At 43.9% G+C, this 24939-nt stretch overlaps 1 protein-coding gene and 1 long non-coding RNA gene across 3 annotated transcripts in view; one reads left to right on the forward strand and one right to left on the reverse strand.

The window, feature by feature from the left end:
* Positions 1-5850, forward strand: part of ZFAND3 (zinc finger AN1-type containing 3) — a 133594-nt gene extending 127744 nt beyond the window's left edge. For both annotated transcript variants that reach the window (XM_048935591.1, XM_048935592.1), the window contains exon 7: positions 299-5850. In XM_048935591.1, the coding sequence (XP_048791548.1) occupies positions 299-453 (155 nt within the window). In that variant the 3' untranslated portion in view covers positions 454-5850. The remainder of the gene's footprint in view (positions 1-298) is intronic.
* A 123-nt stretch (positions 5851-5973) lies between these two features.
* On the reverse strand, positions 5974-24420 carry LOC125688949 (uncharacterized). The gene is made up of 4 exons (XR_007374973.1): positions 22694-24420; positions 10142-10189; positions 9622-9735; positions 5974-8291 (listed from the first exon to the last, which is right to left on the reverse strand). It is a non-coding gene; the product is annotated as an uncharacterized LOC125688949 (long non-coding RNA).
* Positions 24421-24939: the final 519 nt, after the last annotated feature.

A 24939-nucleotide genomic window follows, 5' to 3' on the forward strand; every position in this document is an offset into this window, starting at 1 on the left:
AGGTTTAGACTATTTGAGGGACTTTTCCTATAAGGTGAGAGGATGGCAAAAAACCACTCGTGTGACTTGAGCTTTGACACTGTGTTGATAAATGTGCAAGAAATACCGTAAATAATCAGATATTTATTAATGCCACGTAAAGAAGGTAGGTAGAAGCTTGGAGCCAGCACTGATTTTTGGCAGCTGATCAATTCCTTAGTAGGCGCTACTTCACTTGCGATTCAGGTAAGATTCTGCCACTTTAATCAAGTCCTTAACTTCCCGTATTTTTTTTCCCCTGTCTCCCTTTCCATGGTAGGTTATGTGTTCTGTATGCTACATCGCCTTCCTGAACAGCACGACTGCACGTTTGACCACATGGGACGTGGACGTGAAGAAGCCATTATGAAAATGGTGAAACTGGATCGCAAAGTAGGAAGATCTTGCCAACGCATCGGCGAAGGATGTTCCTGAGTGCAAGACTGCAACCAAATGCTGTTCTCTTAGTTCACTAATGTTAGCCTTATTTAGGACAAAGTCAGCCAGACACCTTGTACTAGGCAAGTTTCAGACTACAGCCAATCAGTTTCCTTTCTTTAGCCAACCGTCCTGGTACTGTAGTTTAGGGGATGATGGTGGGTGAAATTGATTTCTGGCTGGTTACTAAGGTGCCTGCTAGCCACCGTATAAAAATTAAAACATGAAGAAACATTATTTTTGAGCATGGCTAGTGGATTTAATCAAAACGAGAAAAATCCAAAGGCTTCTGTTATTGCTGGAGTCACTGTAAAAGCCTTACGCTGGGAACCTTCCAGCTGCGGAGTTAACACAAATAGTTGTATAGAAGCTGGTGTAAAAGTTTGCTATGCACGTGGCTTTCAGACAAACTGTTTAATGTGCAGCCTTTCACTTCTTCATGCCTGGTTATTCCTGAGGAGGTGAAATACTACCATGAGCAGCAACTGCAGCTGCTTAAGCCCAGAAGACCTGACTGGTCACTCGTGCCTTCATCGCGTGTGGCTTTTGAGTTAGGCAGTGTCACCAGCATCAGGGATTCTGTTGGGGTAGGAACATCTTTCTGGTTCTTCCCAGGAAGCCAAAAAGAAAGGGGGACAGAGATTCTTATGAAAAATTTTTTATATCTATCTTACTATAAGGAACCTATCAGGGGTTTTTTGTTTGTTTTTTTGTTTTGTTTTGTTTTTTTTTCCTCTCAGTTAAATTACGATCACTTTAAAGCCAACTCCATCCCAGAGCAGTAAATGGTGCATACATTTGACATGGCATCCACAGAGATTCTGAGGGTCGTGTGAAGATTCCACAGACACTTGAGCAGTGCAGCCATTCCCACCGGCCGAAACCTGATTGGCTCTTGTTTGCCTTTTGCTAAGTGCAGGTATCTGATAATTGATCAAATAAGGCTAATTCACAGCACAGTAGCCATGGCTGGATTCTACAGACTGACTTTCTGTAGCTAGACTTATATATTGGGGAAAAAAAAGGACATTTTGTAGCAAACGGAATTCAGTAACAGTATTGGGGAACAACCAGTGAAACACCCTGTATCAGATTGAGTTTGTATTCCTCACATCAGAACGTCAATGAGATAATCACACGGGTTACACCAGCCCTGTTTCTATGCAGCTGAACGCTCTCACAAACATCTCTGCCCGCATCTATTGCAAAGACGGTATAGAAAGTGAATATGAAAAGCATTACATGGGGTAGAATGCTTGGGCTCTGTTGAGACCCATGGGTCTGTTACGGTATGTCACACTGAGCGGAACTGAGTGGCACCGGTCTCGTCAGTTTGTGAACAAAAAGCAAACAGAATATTCAGCACGTCTCCTGCTGCACACAGGGCTTACGCGAGTAAAAAGGGTTTGTACTGAAGTGACCCAGCTTGATCCCAAGCGAAGGGTAACAGTCAGGTACATCTGTAAGAAAACCTGAGGGAGGGAAAGATTTTGTCTCATTTTCAAATACTGGGCAGGTAGAAAACATCAGAGGGGTGAAGTAACCGTCACTTGGAAAACCCCAGCGTTGTGGGAGAACGCTTGGATGAGTCAGCCTCCATTCCACTTGGTACAGGTAACTAACTCCTCATAGGCTAAGTCATGTTGTTACTCCGGTAGAAGCATTTAACAAGGAGATAACTAATTTAAAAATAAAAATGAAACATATCTCCACACACGCGTTCAGCATCTGACTGTATTAGCATAAGTTAGCCATGAAGCAAATCAGAAGTGTCCCATCGCTATAAAATGCAAGCTATCCGAACGGCAAGTGATTTATTTTTTTTAGTTATTGTTATTATAGTTATTATTCAAGAACATGAAGCCAGCAGCAGAATCTTCAGTAATGTGCTGCATTTTCAGGAAGCGGTCCTGCTGAAAGGGGCCGTCCAAGGATATGATTTACATTTGCCATGAAGAATTTCTAAAAGCACGGATTTCTGCTGCTGCTGTTGATACGCACTTTCTTTTCCTCCAAAACCCTACTCATAGCATTTGATGGGCATTCTGAATGACACGCGAGACTTCTCTGCGTTAATACTGAAGATGCTATTTTGTTCCTCCTTAATGCTCTCTTCAAACTCATTGCAAGTGCACAGATGGTTTCAAGGTGGCTCTCGCGAGAACGCTACTTAAAAGTTCATGTGAATTATGGACAATGTTCACTTTAAACAAAGAAGTTGGGGACGGGGTTGTTCCTTTGCAGTATCTGTTCTGTGAAGTTTGTTAAGCGTAAAGAAAGCTTAAGTTCTTGTATCTTAAAAGAAGATCTTATTTAACCCTTTTGTGTTCTAGATTTACTTACACATGTAGCCTAGAGCTCAGTTTTAGTTTAACATTGTGAAAATATTAAAAGAATCTTGTAACTTTATTCTTTTTCCTCCTGCTAAAAAAAAATTAAACCAATCAGATTAAAGTTTGAATTCCTTTCTGCCTATTCCAACAGGTCTGGCTATTTTGCACTATGAATCCGTTGCAAGCTCATGTAAGAAATATGTTAGTGGGGAAAATTCCAACGTTAAGCCAGTAACTTGGAGCTGCATTTATGGTTGGTGGAAGGTGAACGGTATTTTCTGCCCTTTTGAAAGGGGAGAATTGTATTTTTGCTTCATTCCAACTTAGAGATTTTGTTTGTACACAGATCTGGCTCAATCTCCTGTAGCCTGAATATTGGTTTAATTTTGAAGTTAGATCAGAAGAGCAGGTTGTCTGTGCTGCTGCGCAGGTCAGGTGCAGACTGTGCACTCTGCCACTGCCATGGAAGTTTTAAAATGTCCTCAATGTTCTTTCATGCATCAGCACCTGCAGTCGCTGCATGCTTCATGGATGTTCAAGAAATAGATGATAGATTCTTAATCATTTAGAAGCTAGTAGTGCAAAGCTAATAAATGCCTATCGAAGAGGAAGAGAGAACAGCAAGGTGTTTATTTAAAACAACTTTGAACATTGTTTGGAATTGCAATTGTGCCTCATTTCTGGAGCGTGCACACCTGTTATTTCCTCAAAAATGATTGTGGTACTTTCAGTTAGCAAACTGTGTGTGATTCTTGAACAGCATGGCTGTGTTACAGTAAAGGTAAGTTGGGTAATACAGCTCTTCCCTGTTTTCAAGTGTCAAACCTACAGCTGGGTGCAAACTGAGGCTTTGAAGAAAAATAAGAATTGCCTTGTGACAGTTTTGGTTGTGACAACAGAGCCTGTCCTGAATTACACCTGATTTCTGTTTAGAATCGGTTTCGGGTGTTGAGTGAGAAGTGATGTGGCTGTTAAATGAGAGAACTTGAGCTGCTCTTCAGTAGTGCACAGGCAGCACCCTAAAAGAGCCCTGGTGCAACTACAGTGGTCCAGAAGTAATACTGAGTACTTATATCTCCCCGTGGAACGTGAGGAATAGATTCAAATCTTGAATGACTTTCTTCTTTTGGCACATCTGCAAGCCATTGGCCTCTTGAATACAACAGCCTGTTTATATTCAACTCATTGTGTTGCACCGTTCATGTTGCAGTCATTGCAGTTCCTTCTGTGAGTCTGCTACAACCTGTTTGAAAATCTCTGAGCTGTAGGAACGTATTTTTTAACTTACAGTGACTGTATCAGAACAAAAACTCACCAAGAAAACTGATATTAATGGTGTCATTAGAAATAGAGCTTTTATACCAGAGCCTTAAGAACTGTACCAGCGCAATGACAGCACCCGTGTTGCATGATGCACACAGTCAGAAGTGCCCAGACAAATGAACTGATAATCTCCCTGTCATATGGTAGTTACTGCAGTCAGTTGTCAGCAGAGCAGCAAAGAGAGGGTCTAAATGAAGTGATCCCTTAATGTCACAATGAGCTGGTAGCCAATTTGTGCTGGAAATAATGTTGTATGCTCCCGGGTACTTTGAAACGTAGAAAACAAACAGAAATGTTTTCAGACAATGCTATTTAAAATGAACTGTGTTTACTGGCACCAGATGTTTATTTCATCACTCAAGTACCTGACTATAATACTCCTCACGAAACAAAAGTAACATAAGCATTAAGCAGCGGCTCAGCACAAAAGCTGCTGTGGCAAAACTGCTCTGTGAAGGTACAGTTCTAGTGTGAGCAGCTCGTAACTTTACGTGAGAGTGCCTCTGTGTGTACTTCATGAAGGACCACACTGGAAAAGAGAGTGAATAAGACTGAACTTGAACAATATTCACAGTGCATGTTTTACGTGGTGAACTTGTGCAGCAGTGGGTTTACGTGTCCCTGGTAGCAGCCTTTCAAAGAAAACAAACCGTAATGGTGCTGCAAAGAGCCACTCTTAAATAACAGTTCTTGAAGCCAGCAGTCACAAGGATACGGGTTTCTGTCTCCTTCTCTTTATTCATTTCTCCTTTTCATTGAGGCGTCAGTGTGTGCAGCTGGTCAAGTAGTTCAGCTTGAGTGTGTTTCTTCTTGGGTTCTCAGTACACACAGAAAAGAAGGCACCAGCTTTGTTCCTTTGGAAGCCCCCATACCTTATTTTAAGCAGAATGAAATCTGGATGTTGGGCTGTAAAAGTGGTAACCTCTTTGTGCTTTTTACTGCAGCCACAGGCTGTTCTGTCACTAGCTGCAGCTTAATGCAGACATTATTTCATTGTTCTGGATGTTAGGCTATTTCTGAAACCTTTAAAGGGAAAAAAACCACCATAGTCCAAATCATAGTTTTATTATATTGTTCATACACAGCTTCCAATAAACTCTCTGTGCTTCATCCTGCAATGTGAAGTTGAGGCAGGAGGAAAGAAGGCATGACAGCAGGAGGCAGAGGCTGCACATTGACCAGTGCGTACTGATCACCACCTCCTTCAAGGCAGGTCAGAGCATGCAGTGTAAAGAGGCAAATGATTACTTGCCAAACAGTACCAACTTTCTTAACTTGATACTACAGAAAACTGCTTTGTTCAGTCTTTGTGAATACAGCTGTTTAGAATTCTACTGTGTCAATTCTGAAAGACATTATACACGAAGCAATGGAACAGGGATATTTTGCTACAGGACGTTCCTGTTTTGCAATACACTCCTATTTTCTTAGAAAGAAAAGTGAGCAGAACCTTATAAGACTAACAGTAAACAATTTCAAATTCAGTATGTGCATCTGAAGAGACAGGAAAAGATCACTGAAATTATAGATTGAATTTAAAAGTGACTGTACCCTCTAATAAGAGGCTTTTGTTCTTCAGATAATAGCAAGCATTCGTGGCAGTGGTTTAACTGTAAGCAGACTACTGCTTTGTGCTTTGGTTGTGCAGAGCTTGTAACATGCAATAGGATGCCGAGTTAATAACTCACAGCTCAGCGCAGTGACTGGGTAAGTAATGAGAATAAAAAGTACAGAGATCGATTCTCATCCATTGCCTCTCCCTTCACACAAGAGAACAGAAGATGGTGCTCACTGTTTCCTGGTTGCTTCATCCCTTTTATTCTTTTTTGAGTTACAGAAGACTCCTTCCTTCCCCCCTGCAGCTGTGCTCAGGTAGCACAGCAACCACAATGACTAGAACGTGAAACACATTGGTTTCTGTGAAAGCAAAGCATTCCTCTCTATCTGAAATGCAGCACCAGGACATCTCTTCTGGGTTCTCAAAACACTTGAAATCTTTGTATTCCTCTTAAAGTATTTAGGGTCTGTTTGAAGTAAAGAAGCAATCCTTTCAAACAAACAAGCTGTGGCATTTTATCATCTGAAAGTCTGCATGATCAGCATTTCTGCATTAAAAACAAAAAGGTTCATTGTTGAAGCATTCCTGAAATGCTTCATCTCATCTCTAATTTTCCAAGGAGCAAGTGCAAGACTTTCTTGGATGAAGCAGAAGAGAACGTCTGAGCCCTTTGCTAGATAAGCTGAATTTGGAATTTATTCTTAACTCCAGCAATAGCTTGCCTTTTACTTTTTTTTTTCTTCTGCAGCATTCAAACTACACTACATTTACTTCAGATTCCTCTAAGCTTTAAGCAGACCTGTTTCTGGAGACCAGCTGCAGCATACTGCAGTTTGCAGCAGCATGAGCTGAAGATGATGAGCTTCCGGAATAAGCTAAATATTAAGTTATCATCTGTTGATGAACACAACCATACTTGTCTGCATTAAAGTTTAAAATGCTGGCTGGCTAGAAGTGTTTGAACTGAGCAGCCTGCATCAGACTTAAGTCATGCTTCTTTGGCTAGTCTGCCTGGTGTGCGTGATAGCCAGAGGTATTACCTTCATTCTGGCTGCATGCAGAGCTTCTCCTTCGTTACCCTCCATGTTTATATAAATGAAGGTACTTGTCAGTTAAGCAGCAATTACTTGTGAATTCTGTAGTTGTCTTCAAGTCCTCTGCTCACTTACGATTCTCTGGTTTTGATTTCCAGCCTCAGGTCTTGCCAACGATCATAGTTCCAAACAGGTATTTTCACATGCCGTGTGCACACAAATCTGCTGGCAAATCAAATTATATTTTGGGGATCAAACACACCTATGTGCCTTTTATCAGTCCTTCTCTGGAAACGCAGCACGTACCACTATCAGAATTTGCTGGAGTTTCAACGTGATTATCAGTAATTACAGACTTAGCCCTGGAAGCACCATTTGCTCACTCACAATTCCATTAAAAACACTCTCCCCACCCCCAAACAACAGAGGAGGTTGAGGGCATGCTAAGAGCTGTGGAATTGCGAGCTAGTAACTGCTGGGTTACTATTATTTTTCAATAGCAATTCTTCTGCTCTTCCTAGCATGAGGGTATGTGTGTATGTGTAGATATGTGTAAGGAGTTTCCTGTGTGTGTGTATGTAGGTAGATACAGGATCAGATAAATAGGCACTGTTGATTTTATTCCAGCTGTTACCTTGATAGCAATATTCCACCTCAGTCTGAGGCATCAGCTCCTGCTGAATTCAGGCACCTGTCAGCCTTCTACTCCCTGGCTTCTGAGCTTGCTGTGATTTCTAGAGGCTTGCTCCACCCACCCTGTGCAGAATCTCCATCACCAACTACACTGCCCAACAGCACTCCTCCCACCACCCCAAACTGTCCTGTTCAGAGACCATGCAAAGACAACAGAAAAGCAGAGATAATCATGTCTAAAGTTACTGAGATGTGTATTGCCAGTAGCTGTTTCTGTCTGCAAAGTAAAGGTTATTTTTTAAGTGTTAAACGACTGCTGCGGCTTACTATACAAAATTCCTAGAGCTGTGTCTTAGTTCACTGTAAGGCTGAGTTGTATTTCCAGCATAAATCCTTTCCTCAGTGCTCTTACCTTTCTCTGTGGACTTTGTCATTACAAGGAACCCAAAGGCTAGTTTGATGCTGCAGTCACCAGAGGCAAGCAGGCAGTATTTGGTGGCAGCCCTGCAGGTACTGGACATCCATACAGATCAAGCATCCAAGGATGCATTTTTTTTTTGTCTGTTCTACCTTTAATTATTTCTTCTATTAGTTATCCTCACGTTTATATGTTACCTACAGAATAATGTCACTCATTTGCTAGGTAATCTGGTTTCAAAAGCATCAGCACGACATGACACTGCGTGTTTGTTTGGTTTCTTTACATTGAGCTTCATGAAAGCAGTTCTCAAGCATCACAACTACTGAACAGCTACTGATTGACATGGACACCACGGGTCACACGGACCCAAAGCAAACATACTCTGTCAGTCAGAACCAGTTCCTTGCCTTTGCTGTCCTCGGTCTGGATGATGAAGGTAAAGCCAATTCCACTGCCTCAGCTGCACACGTGCAGGACTCGCCTGTTTGCTCCATGGCTGCAGCAGTCAGTGCTCTGCGCCCGCATCCCAAACCCTGGAACATTTCAGGATTCACAGGACCCATCACCCACACATCCCAAAGTGACCAAGTTGTGTATTGTACCTGCTCTTTCTAATCACTTTTGTTGTGTGAAACAATAAAGCTGTTTATAAAGAGTTGCAATCTATTAAAGACGACAGTGCTGGTCTGTGATTGAAATGTGCGTTTTGGGGGGTTGCTGCATCAGCATTTGCCTGAAGGCAGAGAGGAAAGAGAGGAAATTAAACTTGTATCAGTTCACAGGCAATGAAACTTGTTAGCCCAGTACAATTTGCAAATGTCCAGCAAGGAGAAAGCTTGGTGCAGCACTGACTGTTTCATACCAGCCCTACTTCAGTCACTTAACATCACCACAGACTGGATTTCCATAGCCAACTTCAAGCACCTTTCCGGAGAAAGGAGGAGCTCTTATTTTGAGAGCAGTCTGAAAATAAAACCTGTCAGATGGAGCTGAATAAACCATCAAGATTACATAAGTTTTTGTAGAATGCAGCAAAAGATAATTCTAATGCTGAAATGTATTTTGAATACAACCCTTCTGATCTCACAGAAAGCACACAGGGAGCTGAGACTGAGGCAGTAACAGGAGAAGGAACACAAGGTGACAGGCATCCTGCACCATGTAATTCTTCACAGTAAGACAGCCTGACCCTTGCTGTTCTTATTGTTTATGGATTTCTTGGTGCAATTTTCTGTTTTAGAGGGCTTAACTGTGAACTGCTTGTAGATGGACTATACTAGAGTACTGCTATTTCAAAGCATATAAGAAAAATGATAGTATTAGTCTTAGAACAGCTAATTTTTGTCTTTTATTTGAAAACATGTAAATAATAAATTGAATCCCTACATGCAGAGAAAAATGGAGAAATAAGAGGTGATTTTTGTCAGTGAACCTATGTAAACTTTCCTGCACATACTCCACCAGCATGTTAACTTGAAGCTATCAGGTAAATAGTCTGTATTTTGAAAAGATTAAAAAATTATTTGCTCATTTCAGACAGAAGCATGTTCTTCTTGCAACGTGTCTCTTTGCTTGCAAATAATTCTGTCTGCTGCTCGTGACTACTGGGTCCCTACCTGTGCCAGCATAACTGGGCAGAAACAGTTCACTGCATGCCAACTCCCAGAGTGATGAAGGCAGCAGAACTTGAAAGGTTCACAGCAGATACACAGCAGATAAACTGGACAGTACAAACTATTTTAACCAGATGTTGTGCAACATCTCTCTGGTGGTGTGTGGGTATTGCAGAGAAAGCATAGCATATTTTCTGTTGGTGAGGAGCCTAACAAACTAAGACTTATACAAACGGAGGAAAAAACCTACCTTGAGGATGCGGAAGCTGGTCTTCCCAGAGCTGCAACAGGAGTAGGAAACTCACAGGACAGTCTCACTCACACAGGTGTTATTAATTCCAGAGATGACAAACCCAACCTTCACCTGCAGGCAGTTCAGCAATTTGTTTATATAATTTGGCAAGGATAGAGAAGTCATACTTGGCTCTAAAGCTTGCATGTATCCCCAACTTACTGGAGTGTGGAAACTGCCTCTAAGAAGGAATCAAAGCCCAAACCCACCCATAAAGAAGAATTACGTTCCGTTTGTGTATCTGTACATACTGAACATGCCAGACACACAGGAGAACAGGGCAGTGATGTGCACTATGCTAACAGCACAGTGTGTAATGGTGGAGATAGCAAGGTGCCTCTGAAATCAATTTTGTGCTCTCCCTCTATACCACCTGGCCACCACCTGCCTTTACTCTGCAGGCCCTCTCCTCCAGCAGTAAGAAAAGGCTTCAGATCAGCTTCTCCCACTTTTACAGTACCATCCCCACAGTTCATACCTTCAGAAAGGCAGCAGATCAGCACTGTGGCAAATTCCAGGTCAAAAGCTGTAAAAGAGAAGGGAGAAGTGTAGGACTCCCCAGGCCACACTGGGCTGCTCAGATCTGTGCCAAAACTGTCCCCCTTCCCAACTAGGGCCTAAATAGTCGGCAAGCAAAGTTCAGCAAAGGGACACACATGTCCCACACACGCCTCCTTCACACACACCACCACCTCTCATCTGGCATGCCAACAGTGGCCACGTGTTCCACGGCACTGGGAGACTTGGTGTGGGTGGAAGGGGATGATGGCTTGGGTGGGACATCCTCCTGGCATCCAACAAAGGCAATGCTTGGCTGCTTTTTAGGATGAGTGCTGGTCAGCCCCTGCAAGAAGCCAGGCTGTGGGCAGAACGCAGCTGCACTCCATTGATTCAGTGAACTGACCGTGCCCATTTTTTCATCTGGGATGCAGAGCTTCCTGAAGAAGCCAGCTTTAATTACTGACCCAAGCTTTAGGTGCTGAAGATAAACCTGAGCAGAAACAGCAGATCTCTTTACCACAGTTTTAGTCTCTTCCTGCTCAATAGGAGCCCTGGACCACACTATTTCATAGGTTACACCCTGTTAACCCAAGTCAAGCACAGGATGGGCCCTGCATCAGTGAGCGCCCAGTGCCAAGATGTGACACAGCTTACCTTCCTCTACGCTGATCTAATGCTTTGGCTCAGTATTAGATATTCACAAGACATGGAAAATAGATGCATATGATTTCTAAAAGGACAGGTCACCAGACAGGGTCACTTACATCAGACCACCATCTCCAAGCCATGAGAGTTTCCTGAGGTTAGCTGAAGTTCTGTTCTCCTTCTCACACGAAGGTGGTTTGGGCCAGGCTGGATGTGTCTCTGGGCAGCCGGGTCTAGTGGTTGGCAACCCTGCTTGTGTCAGCGGAGTTGAAACTAGATGATCACTGTGGTCCTTTTCAGCCCAGGCCATTCTATGATTCTATGATTCTATGAAATGTGGCTGTATTTCCTCCCAAGGCATCCGTCCTTTGGGATTGGAATCAAAGCATGCAAGTACGTTTGTAAAACACCAAAATACTTTAAAAAGCATTAAATAAATACAGACTGTTAAGAGGCCTTCTGACAGTATTAACTGCAGAATAACACATACACAAAAAAACATTTCTACCAGAATTAGCATCTGCCTGTGTGTAGGAGATAGCGTCACACATTGATTTATTTTACTGAGTGTAAATAAAGCCAATATGTGGCTCCTAGAAGAGAACACGAAGAAAGGAAATCCAGGAGCTCAAGGTCAGGGTTTAAAGGACTTTTCTTTCATTTAAGTTCTAGCAGCCTTGAAAGCAGAAATTCTCCTCCAGCTTCCACGGCTTCCCCTTTCATATCCCAGGCCCTCGGTAGCAGACTGGTTTCACATCTAGATTTACCTAATGATTGATGGATGAAATGTGTTGAACTGCAGCATTTAGAGCTGAGAAGTAAGAGATGTATCAAATACATAACATAAAGACTTCTGGTATCTGACCGCAATGAAACTTGTTCCTAGATAAACTAACAGCTCCTTCATTTTGACCACGGAGATTCTTTCCCTTTCCACTGGCATTTAAAAGAGTCTCTCTGGAAATGCTGCAACATCAGAGAAACACAAAGGCTTGCAAATGTTTGGGCTGCTAGTGAAAACCTCAGGAAGGAAACAACAAACACTTCAATGCCATGAAAATGAGTTTGCTAGAATCGCTACACAGCAGATTGCAGATGACACTCTCCAAAAAACTTATAGTGTGATGCTGCTAATAACATTTCTGTAGACAAATTAAATGCACAGCATTATGCAACTGCGTCACAGTGCTTCAGAGCACATCAGAATACCCCAAGAAACCAATCCAAAATATGTCTTAGTTCACCAGGCTCTAAAATGAGCCCCTCCTTAAACAGAGACAAAAACCTGAGCTGTGCTTGGGAAAGCAGTCAGTATTGAAGTTTTAAAGCAAATCCTTTTTTCCTCATCACTTTGTCCTTATGGAAAAGGAGAGGGACTCTATCTCTTCTGCTGCAGACCCTTACCCACGTCTCTGCTCTTCTTTCCCCCTGCAAGGTTTCCCTAACTGAGAATATAATCTTTTTCTGACAGAAGATGCAACGTTCTCTTCCTTCCACAGTAGCTACAAGAAAATAAATGGGCAGCTCTCCCTTTCCGCTACAACACGAAGTGCTTCAAACAGCCAGAGCAAACCAAGCTGCCCTGCCCCTGGTGACAAAGACCATCCACTGGTAGGATCATCCACTCATAGGAAAGGAGAACAAGAACTTCCTAGCATAGCTCAACTGACATGCCCTGAATCTGCCTTACCGCAGTGCACCCAAGACAATGAATTTTCGGCAGCCAAGGGTAAGTGAAAGGTCATTGAGCACGAATGGAAGACCAGGGGACAACGGGCTACCTGCATTCAATTCAAAGAGCGTTAAACCGGTGTTCCTGTTGTCTGATCTGATGCACAGCTGAAACATAAGCCACAAAGAGCTACAGAGACAATACTCCTCTTCCCTTTACAAAGAAGCAGCTAAACAGAAGGCAGCTGCCAATAAAGCAGCATTTGGTTTAGTCCCAGATCTTCTGTAACCCCCAGTGCTTGTTGTCGACAAATGACAATAACAGAGGAATGAGCTCCCAGCAGTCCCCATGAGCCTAGTGGGAGCACTGGGCCCCCAGCGACGGACAGCTGAGCACTGTGTGCCACACAGCCTGCAAACATGCACAGAGGCTCTGCTCTCTCTGGTTTATCTGGGCAGCGGGATGTGTGTGCCACACACTCAGTAAGCTGTGTGGGAATCAGAGGAAGATGCTTTGTGTCGTGATGCTCCAGGTTTCTTTGTTTTGTTTTTCACTGGGATGTATGAATCTGTAATCAAAATGTTTTTAAGGAGTTCTCCCTTTTTCCAGCTTCCTTTCCCAGCTGCCAACATGGTTTAGATCTAAGCTTTGAGAATTTTCATGACTGCAGTACTGGGGTTGTTTGCTGTTTGTAGATATATCCAATTAGTCAGCAAGCTCTGGTGCCTCATTTGTTCCCTCCGTGTCTCCTCCAATACACTTCCTCTAGAATATCAGAATACAAGAAATAGACTTTGCAAGCCAATCAATGCCATCAGAGGCTGAACCCTGCAGCTTCAACTGTAAGAAATGCCTCCTGAACAATGAAAATAGGGTTACTGTTTTGTTAATTACAGTTATACTGTGTCCCCTCTATCTCACAGAATGGCTCAGGTTGGAAGGGACCGCAAGGATCATGAAGCTCCAACCTCCTCACCACAGGCAGGGCAACCAATCTCCCCATTCAATACCAGACCAGGCTGCCCAGGGCCCCATCCGACCTGGCCTTGAACACCTCCAGGGATGGAGCATCCACAGCCTCTCTGTGCAGCCTGTTCCAGCACCTCAACACTCCCATAGTAAAGAACTTCCCCTGACATCCAACATAAATCTTCCCTCCCTCAACTTAAAAACCATTTCCCCTTGTCCTGCTATTATCTACCTTCCAAAGAGTTGCTTTCCCTCCTGTTTGTAGGCTACCTTCAGGTACTGAAAGGCTGCAATGAGGTCACCCCACAGCCTTCTTTTCTCCAGGCTGAACAAGCCCAGCTCCCTCAGCCTCTCTTTGCAGGGGAGATGTTCCAGCCCTCTGATCACCTTTGTGGCTCTCCTCTGGACCCTCTTCAACAGCTCATCTCCCTACTATTGAAGACAGCGTATTTTCACTAAGCTGCTTTTCTCTCATTTGGAAACATTTTGCTGACTTTGATTTACCCAGCAGTTAAAACAATTACCCAGGAGGCTTCTTATGCAGAGGTAGGATAGGTTATAGCAGTTAATCTGGGGTCTCCACCCTCTGCCCCTCAACATTTCATCACTTCAGACCATTCCACATGCATCAGTCATGCGTTTGCCCCAAGAAGTTGCATCCATGGAACTGGCTTACGTAGCTGGAATTAATTTGTTTTCACTGTTCAACTGCAATAACCAAATTAAACAATGATTATAAAATAGGGAACAGTCCCATACTGTGCAGGTTTTACAAGCTGGGCAGCTATGGAAGCCTGAAAACATTAACAAGGCAAAATATCCCAAAGCCTCAAAGTTCTGCTATACACATGCCTACAGCATGCTCCAGGGCAGGAAGATCATCTGCTCCAGCAGCAAAAGCTCAAATCTCCATCAAAGGAAACAGAATTACCTGTTAGTGTAGGGGCTACTATTAAAGCTGCATTACCTTCACGATCATTGTGTATCTTGAGAGAAAAGTAAGAGAGGCTGTTTGGTCCAGAACATCTGCAACAATGCAAATTCAGACTTCCTTTCAGCTTTGTTTATACGAAAGGAGCAGATCAAAGGAAGCACATTTAAGATCCAACAGGCTGACTCTTTTAGGTGCACACAGACCCATGCAGACAACACTCTAACTCCAACATGCAATCTGCTAACAAACAGCTATCACGTGTGGAAAGATAACGAACTAATTAGGCAGGATACCTGAACTCCACAGTTAGGTGCTGTGAGATTCTCAAAACCCCTGCTTAAATAGCAGGAATCTACTTTCAAGTGCCCAAATCTTCCCATGCAACGCACAGAGGTGGCTTTGTGTGGACCGGGGTTGCATCAAGAAGGCACTTAGAAATCAACTGCTGCTCAACACCCAAGACATTCTGTCATGCTAGATCAAGGTGAGAAACTAATGCAATTAATGCATGGTTCACAGTGGTAGCTGAACTGTCTTACATTGTTTATGACATTTTCATATCACAGAATCACTTTCCCCTGGAATCATTTTCCTCCTCATTTCAGTGCATGGTAGTATCTTACCTTAAGCAACATCAAGAGAAGATCAAATCAACTAGTAGTGAAAGAAAAGGAAAAGAAAGCAGTTCCTCTCATATGTGAGAAGAGTAAGAACTACACAGATAAGGCAGCTCAATTACATTCTTTTTCATCTTAGATTTTAAAAAGCAGAAAAAAACTAAAAAAAAAAAAATTGTCAGGAGCGTTTGGTACAAGTCTCTACAGCACTCACAAGTTGAAATGTAACGTAGAAGGATTTCTAACACTTCTAATCCAATGCAAAACATTGGTACCCAGCACTTCCAGGCCAGAGAACTCAAGTGCTTCACACAGCATTTGGAACACCACGAGTGCCTGAGATCCGTGCTTTGGAGGTGCCACCAGGCAGCAGGACTGCTCGTTATCCTTTGTGCTACAAAAATCCAAGTGTTCTCTATGAAATGTTACCGGTAGACCTCACCTCACTTGCAGTTCTGACTACACAGCCTGATTGTGAAGAATTTGTTCCTAGAGAAAGAAAACCTCAAAGACAAAGAGTTCCTTCCCTCCTTTGAGTATCCTACACTGAAGCAAACAAAGCCCAGCCGTTTTCACACACAACAATCTGGAACATGTGGATTAAACACAGGTTAATCCCCACCCTCCACAGCACGCTGGCAATGCTGCACATTTTATTCACGTGGGAAGGAACAGATCATGTCCAAATGAGACTGATGTCTCTTTACAAAGATGCATGGCTGTAAGTGATGGAGTTACCAGGGTGCACAGCTTGTCAACTAAGCAGCAGCACCAAGGCCACGGGTGCCTTATAACCCACCGCAAAGTAACACCGTTTTCATTTTGGTTTAAGCTCAAACCTCGTATCCTAAGTTACCATTTATCACCAGCACTTCAGTAAAACTTGAGACGCACTCCTCTTCTCTTGCAAATACAGTCCTTCACACACAGTGCCTCAAACACTTGTTATCATATGGACATAGATTTAGGGAGGCAGCATTGAAGCTGTTTACATGGAAATGCGAGGAGGCCATGCAGAATAAGAATCCTGGTGCCTTGGGATGTTTTAAACTGCAGTATAAACTGGATGCAATCTTCATGTCATGCATGAATGATGGCAGTTCCAGAAGGACAACATCCCCTGCTATCACACCAAACTATTGAGGCTGCCCTTGAGGAGAGAGGAATGCCACCTCCTGTCAACAACAACAATGACAAAATGCTCCTTGCAGCACCTGAATTTCCTTAGCAGTCTTCCACCTACGAAGTGACCAAGCTTGAACTTTTGTTCCCTCACGAAAGTTAGGAGAATTGCAGCAGCCTGCCAGCAGGCAAAGGAAAACACTGCTCTGACCTGCACAGCCTTGTGTTCCTCTGGTTAGTTTTTTTTTTCCCCACAGACTTGGCTGATAGCCTCTGAGCTGGATTCTCAGCTTCAGTGACATCTTCAGGGAGACGAAGAGCTACAAGGATTGCATAGATGACTACAACAGATCAGCACCAAAATGGCTGAGAAGTCTGACTGCACCAGAAGAGATGCAGATACTACAGTGTAACATGGAAGCGTGAACTGGAATGCACAAATGGGAAATGCAAAGGATTCTAGATAAAAGCCAGGACCAGTGTGGCAGAACACAAGGAACACAGTCTTCACAGAAGGAAACTGATAGGTACAGCCATTTTGTACAAAAACATGCAGAGAATCACAGAGCACAACTCACAGCTCCCTGACAGAGCAATCACCTCACATAGTCCACTGGGGATGCTAAGGAAGCACATAAGGAGCTGGACCTGCCCAGAGATTTTATCACATTTGTTCTGCCAGCTCACAGGCTCCAGCCACAGAAGCAAGCTTCAGCAGCAAGGGGCTTAAAATAAAAACAGCAGAGCTTTAGGTTAGATGTTAGGAAGAAATTCTTTACTCAGGGGGCAGTGAGGTAGTGGCATAGGCTGCCCAGAGAAGCTGTGGGTGCCCCATCCCTAGAGGGGCTCAAGGCCAGGTTGGATGGGGCCATGGGCAGCCTGAGCTGGTGGTGGCAGCCCTGCCCACAGCAGGGGGCTGGAACTGGTTGGGCTTTAAGATCCCTTCCAACCTAAGATGCTTCTCACGTCAAGGATGACCTGGCTCTGCCCACACTGCTGACAAAAAAGCAAATCCTGTTTCAGCTTTACCAAAAGCAGCCAGGAGACTGGAGGAAAAATAAGAAGCACAGAAATGGAGTGACAGCATAGAACTAGACAATGGAGGTTCTAAGCCAATAGAAGCTGCATGAAGGAGTCACAAACACTCTCCTCTGCAAACACTCAGCGTCTGCAAGCAATGAAGGTGCAACCAATGCCTTTAAAAAGTTAGACAGGAGCATGTGCATCTCAGAATTTGGAGAACAAATTCCAGGGTACAGCGAATAGATTTGTTGCAGATTCTTCTCCTCAGTGTTTGCATCTTGAGATACCCAAGCTAGAGAGCATTTCCACAGTTAGGTCTGCAGTCTGACTCTAAAGAGGAGCCATAAAATGAGAGAAGTTCCAGTTGTTCGTCAGCTGGACAGACACTGAGCTCTTGCAAAGCATGGATGGCCTGGAGGCACTGAGCTCCCTTGGCCTGAGGGGTCCCAGCCCTCTGGCAGTAGTTAACTATCTCAGTGGAGGAAGCGCTCTGAGCTAAGCACACTCTGCTGTCCCAGGTGTTTGCTGCTGGGCTGGGGAGGGAATCACAGAAGCGAGACCATCCCTCTAACAGGCACAGCAGTGCTCTGCTTTCCAGACTCCACAAAGAATGAAAGGGTGAGCCTGAGTGACACACCAGACTTAACAATTACTGCACTAAACCTGCCAGACACTGCTTCCTCAAATTGCCTCTTCAGTTGCTGAATCACCAGAACTGCACTCTCCACACATGCTGCAACTTACTGTCCGACCTCAGGCGATCAGGCTGCGTGCAGGGCTCCACACACAGTGGTACAATCTCAGTACTTCCCTTCTTCTGCTCCAAAAAACCCAAAGGAAATCAAACACCCTGATGTCTGGGAAAAGGAATACCAGATTGAGATTACCCCAAAGCACAGACAGCAAATTCCGCAGTAACACCCACTATCCATGTTCACTCTGCTGACGTTTCTGTACAGGCTAGGAGCTGACCATTCTTCTTCCCCTTTTCCTCAACCCACTGGTTCCATTTTGATTCCTACCATGCATAAAGCAATGGTCCTCACTCCTCCACAGTTCAGCTACCTCCAGCCTACAATTTTTTTCCTCCTAATATTGACACAACCTTTCCGAGAGCGCCTTAGGCACACATTTCCTCAGATCTCATCTCTGCTGCATTGCCCAGAAGATAGATGACAACGGCTGGGCAGACCACGCTGTTCCAACACTGGTCACTTTCATATATATTTAATTTTCTTTGTCCCGTTATCCTGTGTTCCTCCAGTCTCTTGCATCTCAATCCTATTTTTCTGTCATTACAATTGTTCAAAAGGTCTTTGGGATGGGACTTAGCTTTTCACTATGTACATAGTAAAGTCCTGAATGTGATGTGGTGATACAAATTAATAATAATAGCTGCAGAACAGCAGTAATACTCTCCCCAGTTGCGATCGGCATGCTGGAAAGCTTACTTGATGTTTATAAAGCTCTTTGAGACTACTGGATGAAAGTCAGGCCAGTGATGCACAGGATTTATTGTTCTATTCAGCACTTCAGTATCCAAGGCTAGCATCTATTCTGGTTGAAAAAGATTTTTACTGTATTGTAAAATGGAAACAAAATGAAATATATACAGTGCATGGTGCTTCATATATAAGGCACAGGCAGCACAGAAACAGAATCTCATTATTGAAATGGATGTAGCTGAAGCTGTTACACACAGTAGGTTAAAGACCAGATTCAGTGACCTCTTATTCCATTTAATCAAAATTGTTAGTATATTTTTTTGGCCTTTGAAAAACTATATATATATTTTTTCTCTTCATCGGGTATTTCATCAAAGGTAATAAACCTTTGTAGTTGCTTATGATGTGAGTCTTAGAGCAGACTTGACCAGCAATGAAATGAAAATAAAGTGGATTTATGTTTAACAAACAAAAGCACAGTTCTTCTGTAACGCTCTGTGCATTTAACCACCAGCTCTTAACCATTCAGAGAGGCTGCCCTTCCTCTTCCCCATCACGAGCATCTGTTCCTTTCGCAGCATCCCCAACACTCTATTTACCAGCGTCCCTGGCAAGTTCCCCCTCCAGCTCAGTTCTTGCAAAGCACAGAGGGGAGACGATGCTGTTTTAATGGTGCTAGTTATGCTATATGCGGTCTTGCTGTTTCTAGGAATAGACATATTCAGACATCAATTAACATCTAATTGCTGAAATTAATCTTGTTCCTCCGCTACAGATGCCACAGAGATCAAACCAAGCCCATTTACAGCTCTATTTTTAATTTAGTGGAATTACAGCTTTTCCATCCAATGAAAAATAATTAAGTGACATGCTGCCCAGAGAGCATACAGTGCAGGGATCAGGATGTTTATTAAAAGTAAAACAAGTGGGAAGAGACCATAATTGCTTGTGCCCATGCAAAAACACTTTTTCTGCAAGCCTTCCCCCTTTCTCATGCCTTCTCACCAGTACTTCACTCCTTCCAATCTGACTTCCAACCTCTGTGCTGCCCACAGTCCTTACTCGACACTGACCAAATTGACTTGTTTGCCACTACTTCTACTGCCTTACTCCTGGAATTTTCCCATCCCTCCTAATTGCATCCTTCCAAATAACTCTGAACCAACAATTCTGGCTGCTAGCATCCAGACCACTACAATCCAGGGCTTTTCTGAAGCATGAGAAAACTGTGTAACCGGTGGCAGTGCTGAAAGAACCTATTCCATGCTGTTTCATTCTACCCCAAAGCGAACACACTTTCTTTAAAAGACCAATATTGCAATACAACAAGAACATAAAGAGAAGCGAGGCCTTCCCAGCACAAAGGTCTCAATGTTCCGTCTAACTGAAAGCCCCACAGAACACAGATAGCAAAGACCTTTCCAATTGGATGGCAATTACCTTATTTGTAAATTACACAGAACTTTCTGCTAAGGAAAAGCACTTGCTGTCACCTTGGTATATCCTGTGGTATACAAAACACAAAATTAACCTTAATGTAAACCCTATGCATAGAAACAGGACTTAGAAAAGCAAGCCCTGCTCAAACACACTGCTACATTCAGACATCTCCCTTCTTCCTTTCGTCACACACCTCAAAGGCACAGAGATACCAGCATCCCAGAGTATGAGCTTGCTTCTGTGCTTAAATAATAGTTACAGTTCAAGCAGTGCAAACACAGGGAAAGAATTCAAATTGAAAAACACAACAGCATTTTGGGGAGCACACCACCAGGGTAGAAGTAATGCTGAAACACACCAGCAGAAACGTGCATTAGGTTTTCTAGTCACTTTACCCATTGCTTGTAGTAACAGCCAACACTTTACTAAGTAGGAGAAAGGGTGTTGCCATGGAAGGCTGCAGCATCCCACTTCTGTCTTTTGTATTCAGTTGCAAAGCAAACTGAAGCATGATTTACATTCCCACCTCAGTTTCCCATTTATATAATGATGATACTAACATTCTGACACTTAAAAAAATATTTTACTATTTTTGTTAGACAAATGCAGCACTAATTGAGTTTATTCATGCTAGTCACTTCTGTCATACTCATTATCTCTACTTGAGGCCATCACAGCTTTATTAGAGACACCAAAACTGCTTCATAAATTTCAATTACCTGGTACAAATCATTACTACTATTTTATTAACTCTTGTATAATTGCCTGGTGTGCATACAATTACAAAGCTAATGTATGTAAATTCCACTTCAGAAGCTCTTTCTGTACCTTTCATCTGCATGACTAGTACATATGTGTGCTGACACAGTTTTTTTCATTAGCTTTGAAATCTCCATCCTGACATTTTCACAGTACTTACACATACTGGTGTGAATTTAGACACTAAAACATTGGGTTTGTTTTTTTTTTTTTGCTTATTTCCAAAGCAGTAATTTGTGTTTCTGAATAGATATACATACATATATTATTCATGCCATTTAGATGCATACAGAAATATTTAAGTTTATAGAATATACAGAAAAAGAGGATCACATCATAATTTCTCTGCTTGTTATTTTTTTTTTTTTAAAGGAGCAGTCTTAGGCATCAGTAAAGTACTGAGATCCCAAATAGGAAAAGCCTTCACTCAGCTGTTGCCTGTTGATTTAACAGTCTCCTTTAATAGAACACGTGAAGACTCGAAACATGCACCTGGGGAAGGCAGCATTTGGTTCTGAACATTTCCCAAAGGACCATTACTAATGGCTATAACAACTGTGTAGTCTCTGAGGCAAGGATCAGAGCTCTGGGCTCACAAGCGATTGAAGCTGCTCATGCGGGAGCCAAATTTCCCTTTCCCATATGTTATTTTCTGCATAGTGACAGAGGTAACAAGCACTCCAGCTCTCCCCCAGTAAGCTACAGGCTTACTTCTAGGAAAGGAGAGAGATGTGACTTTGGAATCACAACATTGCAAAGCAAGCAATCACTCACTTTCTGCACAGTTTCTCTAGCAAGGTGTTATATACCAAGGCGACACCTCCATCTCCTCTCCTATGATGAGGATATGTAAAGGAAAGAATAAGAGCTCACTTTTGTTTGTAGGCACGTCTGCTCAACAAGGAATTTCATCCAGCCTGTATCCCAGGAGTCTGGAGGCAACTTTCTGAATTAAACGCTCAAAACTCCAGTGAGGATGGATGACATACCTTTCATAGAATTGTTATGGTTGGAAAAAGACCTCTAAGACGATCTGGTCCAACCACCAACCCATCCCTGCCATGCCCACTGACCATGTCCCTCAGAGTCACATCCACACAGTTTTTGAACACCTCCAAAGATGGTGACTGCACCACCTCCCTGGGCAGCCTGTTCCAACACCTCACTACCCCTTTCAGAGAAGAAATGTGACCTCCTAGAGTTCTGTGCCCTGCTCAGAACTCTGCCTGGCAGTCCTGCTGACACACCTAGCTCTTCCTACACCTCACTCAAGTGCAAGCTGGGTTTGATCCAGGTTTCAGACGCAGCTCCAACAACAGCTGCAATTAATGTTCTCTGGCATTTAACAGTGCCACACTTCACTGTGCTGAGTTATTTTTGGTATCTAACCCTCAGAAACCAACATAATGAAGCTGCGCTGACCTTCCTCAAAAATTAACAAGCACCTGAAGGTAAACACAGCAATTAAAAAAAAAAAGTTGCAAGCTTAGAACAGAAGCAGCAAACACCTGTGGCATTCGAACCTCTGAGGAGATGTCGGGTAGGGCTGCAGTGTGGGTGTAGGGGGGAGCGAGGCCCGCGCTCCATCCTGGCACAAACGAGAGCGCCTCAGCAGCTCCGGCACAGCGCCGTGCCCAGGAATTACGCAGCGAGTTACCGCAGCGCGACTGGGCGAGCCGGGAAAACAGCGCCTCGCAGGGCGTCTCGTAGATAAGCATGATGACCACAGAGTTACTATCAGATCGAATGATACAAATTACGGATTGCGAGCCACAGAGCAGCTGCTTGAACTGACCGTCGCAGCTTCATTAGGGATCCCGGAACCCCACGGCAGCCCTCAGGGACGGGCTGCCAGCGCTCGGGACTCCGCCACCGCCTCCTTCGCACGGCGGCCTCTCCTTACCTCAGCCGCGGGCCGGCGGTCTCCGGCTCCCTCTGGCGGAGCCTAACCGTCCCTCCGGCTCTGGAACTGCCGCCCTACGGCCGGGCCGCCCCTCCGCCGCCATGGCGGTGCGGCTCGAGCCTCTGCGCTGCCCCTCCTGGCGCCGCAGTGGCCGCGAGCTGCGCCCGGCTGGCTGCGGGCGGGCCCTGCCCTCCGAGAAGGGTCGCGCCCGGCAGGCCCGGGGTTGTGAAGGTCGATCCCGTGACAGAGAAGCCCCGTCTCCCCGTGGCAGCAGCCTCTGAGCCGCAGTCCGTTCAGCTGTGCCTTTTAGTGTTGTTCCCTGCTGGTGGAAGGGGATGGGAGGACGCTGCCTGCGCCTCAGTCCTTTAGCCTGCCATCCCTGAAGTTCCTCGAACTTTTTGTACCTTGCTGTCACCATGAAGAAGCAGTACTGGATAATACCCACCGTTCTAGGTGACTTTTCTGTTAGCACCTCTCACCCGGGCCCGTGCCCTGGGTTGAATCAGGACAGCACACCTAAGGGGATGGGGCTTTTCAGACCCTTCCGGGCACGGCCCTGGAACTGATGGCGCAGCTGTGAGAAGCGCTGAGATGGCAGCTCTGGGGAATTTCTTATGGTTTGGTAGCCGCTGCCTTAGGAAGATCTCCGAAGAGATGCTTCTTTGTTGTGCTTTTCAGGGCGATATCTGAGGAGAGGAAGGAACCTCTCTCTAGGACAGATAAGCCGCGTTTCTTGTAAAGAATAATCTCATTTTAAATGTGAATGGTCTCCTTTAACAGAATAAGCTGCTTTATCGCTTATTTCGTCTGTACAAAACACACCAGATTTGTTGCTAGAGATAAAGCTTTAGCAAAGGACAATGTTTAACAAAAGTATCAAAGGATTTCTCACAAAGCAATACTCAATATACACTTCACATTAGTAATACCAGGGAAAGAAATAGATAGTCATTGTAGATCATCCATCTCCAGAGGAAAAGGACTCTGCAGTAGGTTCTGTGTAAAACTTCTAGCAGCCCAGAAGTCCCTGCGTGTTATTTCAGCTGTGTTTCACTGAAGATCAAAGAACAAAACAGTGACCCCTTAAATACGTGCTTGCATTAAACTCACAGTGTCAACCAATATGCCAGCATTACACACCTGGATGAGTGTTTGGAGATCAGAAAGTGTTAAATTGCTGGTGGATTGCTTTCCCTTCATTGTTTGCTTGCCCAGCATCTCAATGGCAATTGTTTGGGTATGCTGCAACAAATTACGTTGCAGAAGGAAAACTAAATACTGCCTCAGCTTCCACAACAGCATCAAGCTCACACTGTAGCTCAGCTAAATCTTCCTTTGAGGTCTTGGCCAGACAAATCGTTATTTAACACACCTACTTTTATTTTTTTTAATAAAATTGTCTTTAAAATGTATGGGGCGCATCGGAGGGTATAAGGTATACAAGGACGGACAGTGCACTGTCAGCCAAATAAGCAGCTAAATGCAATAAATAAGTAACGAGAGGAAGCAGAAGGTCCTGAAAGACAGGTCCATAAAGATGCTGAAATGCCCGAGACAGCAGTCTCACAGATGGGCAAATAATAAAACTTTGCTGCCAGACAGCCACCCCGCACAGAGGACATGGAAGACAAAGCTGCCACTTCTCAGGGCAGGTGCAGGAAGGCTCCAAACACAGGCACAGTCACTCCCAGGGCAAAAATACATGGGAGTAGTCAGAGAGATGCTAATTGGAGGTCACAAGGGAAAGGAGAATCTGTTCCTATTTACAATGATAAGCTCAGTGCGACTGTCCCCGAGGGATTAGGTAGTCTGCAGTTTCCATTCACTAAAAACATTTGACATCGTGTGGTAATGATGATGTGACCCACTCAAGCAAATCTGGAATTGATCTCTCTTCTTCCTTTCTCCAAGGCAAGAAGGGCAACAATCACCTCATGCCACATGTCCAGCAAATCTGAGACATGAGGTAGGATTTCTACACCTTTGAAAACAGGGCAGTAAGTAACATGCCCAGTCTGCTTGCCTGCTCAGATGTATAATGGAAATTAAAACGGAGGTGTGGGAGGGAACACAACTGTGATCTGCCACAACTGGTACATAAAGAAACGCATGAGGAAAAATCCATTTTTTGGAAAGTGACACTGTTGTGAAACTGTTAAATCCAAGTTGATGCCATTATTCCCAAGCATTTCATTGATTTGTTACATTGCCAAAAACATCATTAACTACCCAGATCACTGTGTGCC

The sequence above is a fragment of the Lagopus muta genome, chromosome 2 (assembly GCF_023343835.1).
Source record: "Lagopus muta isolate bLagMut1 chromosome 2, bLagMut1 primary, whole genome shotgun sequence".
NCBI lineage: Eukaryota > Metazoa > Chordata > Aves > Galliformes > Phasianidae > Lagopus > Lagopus muta.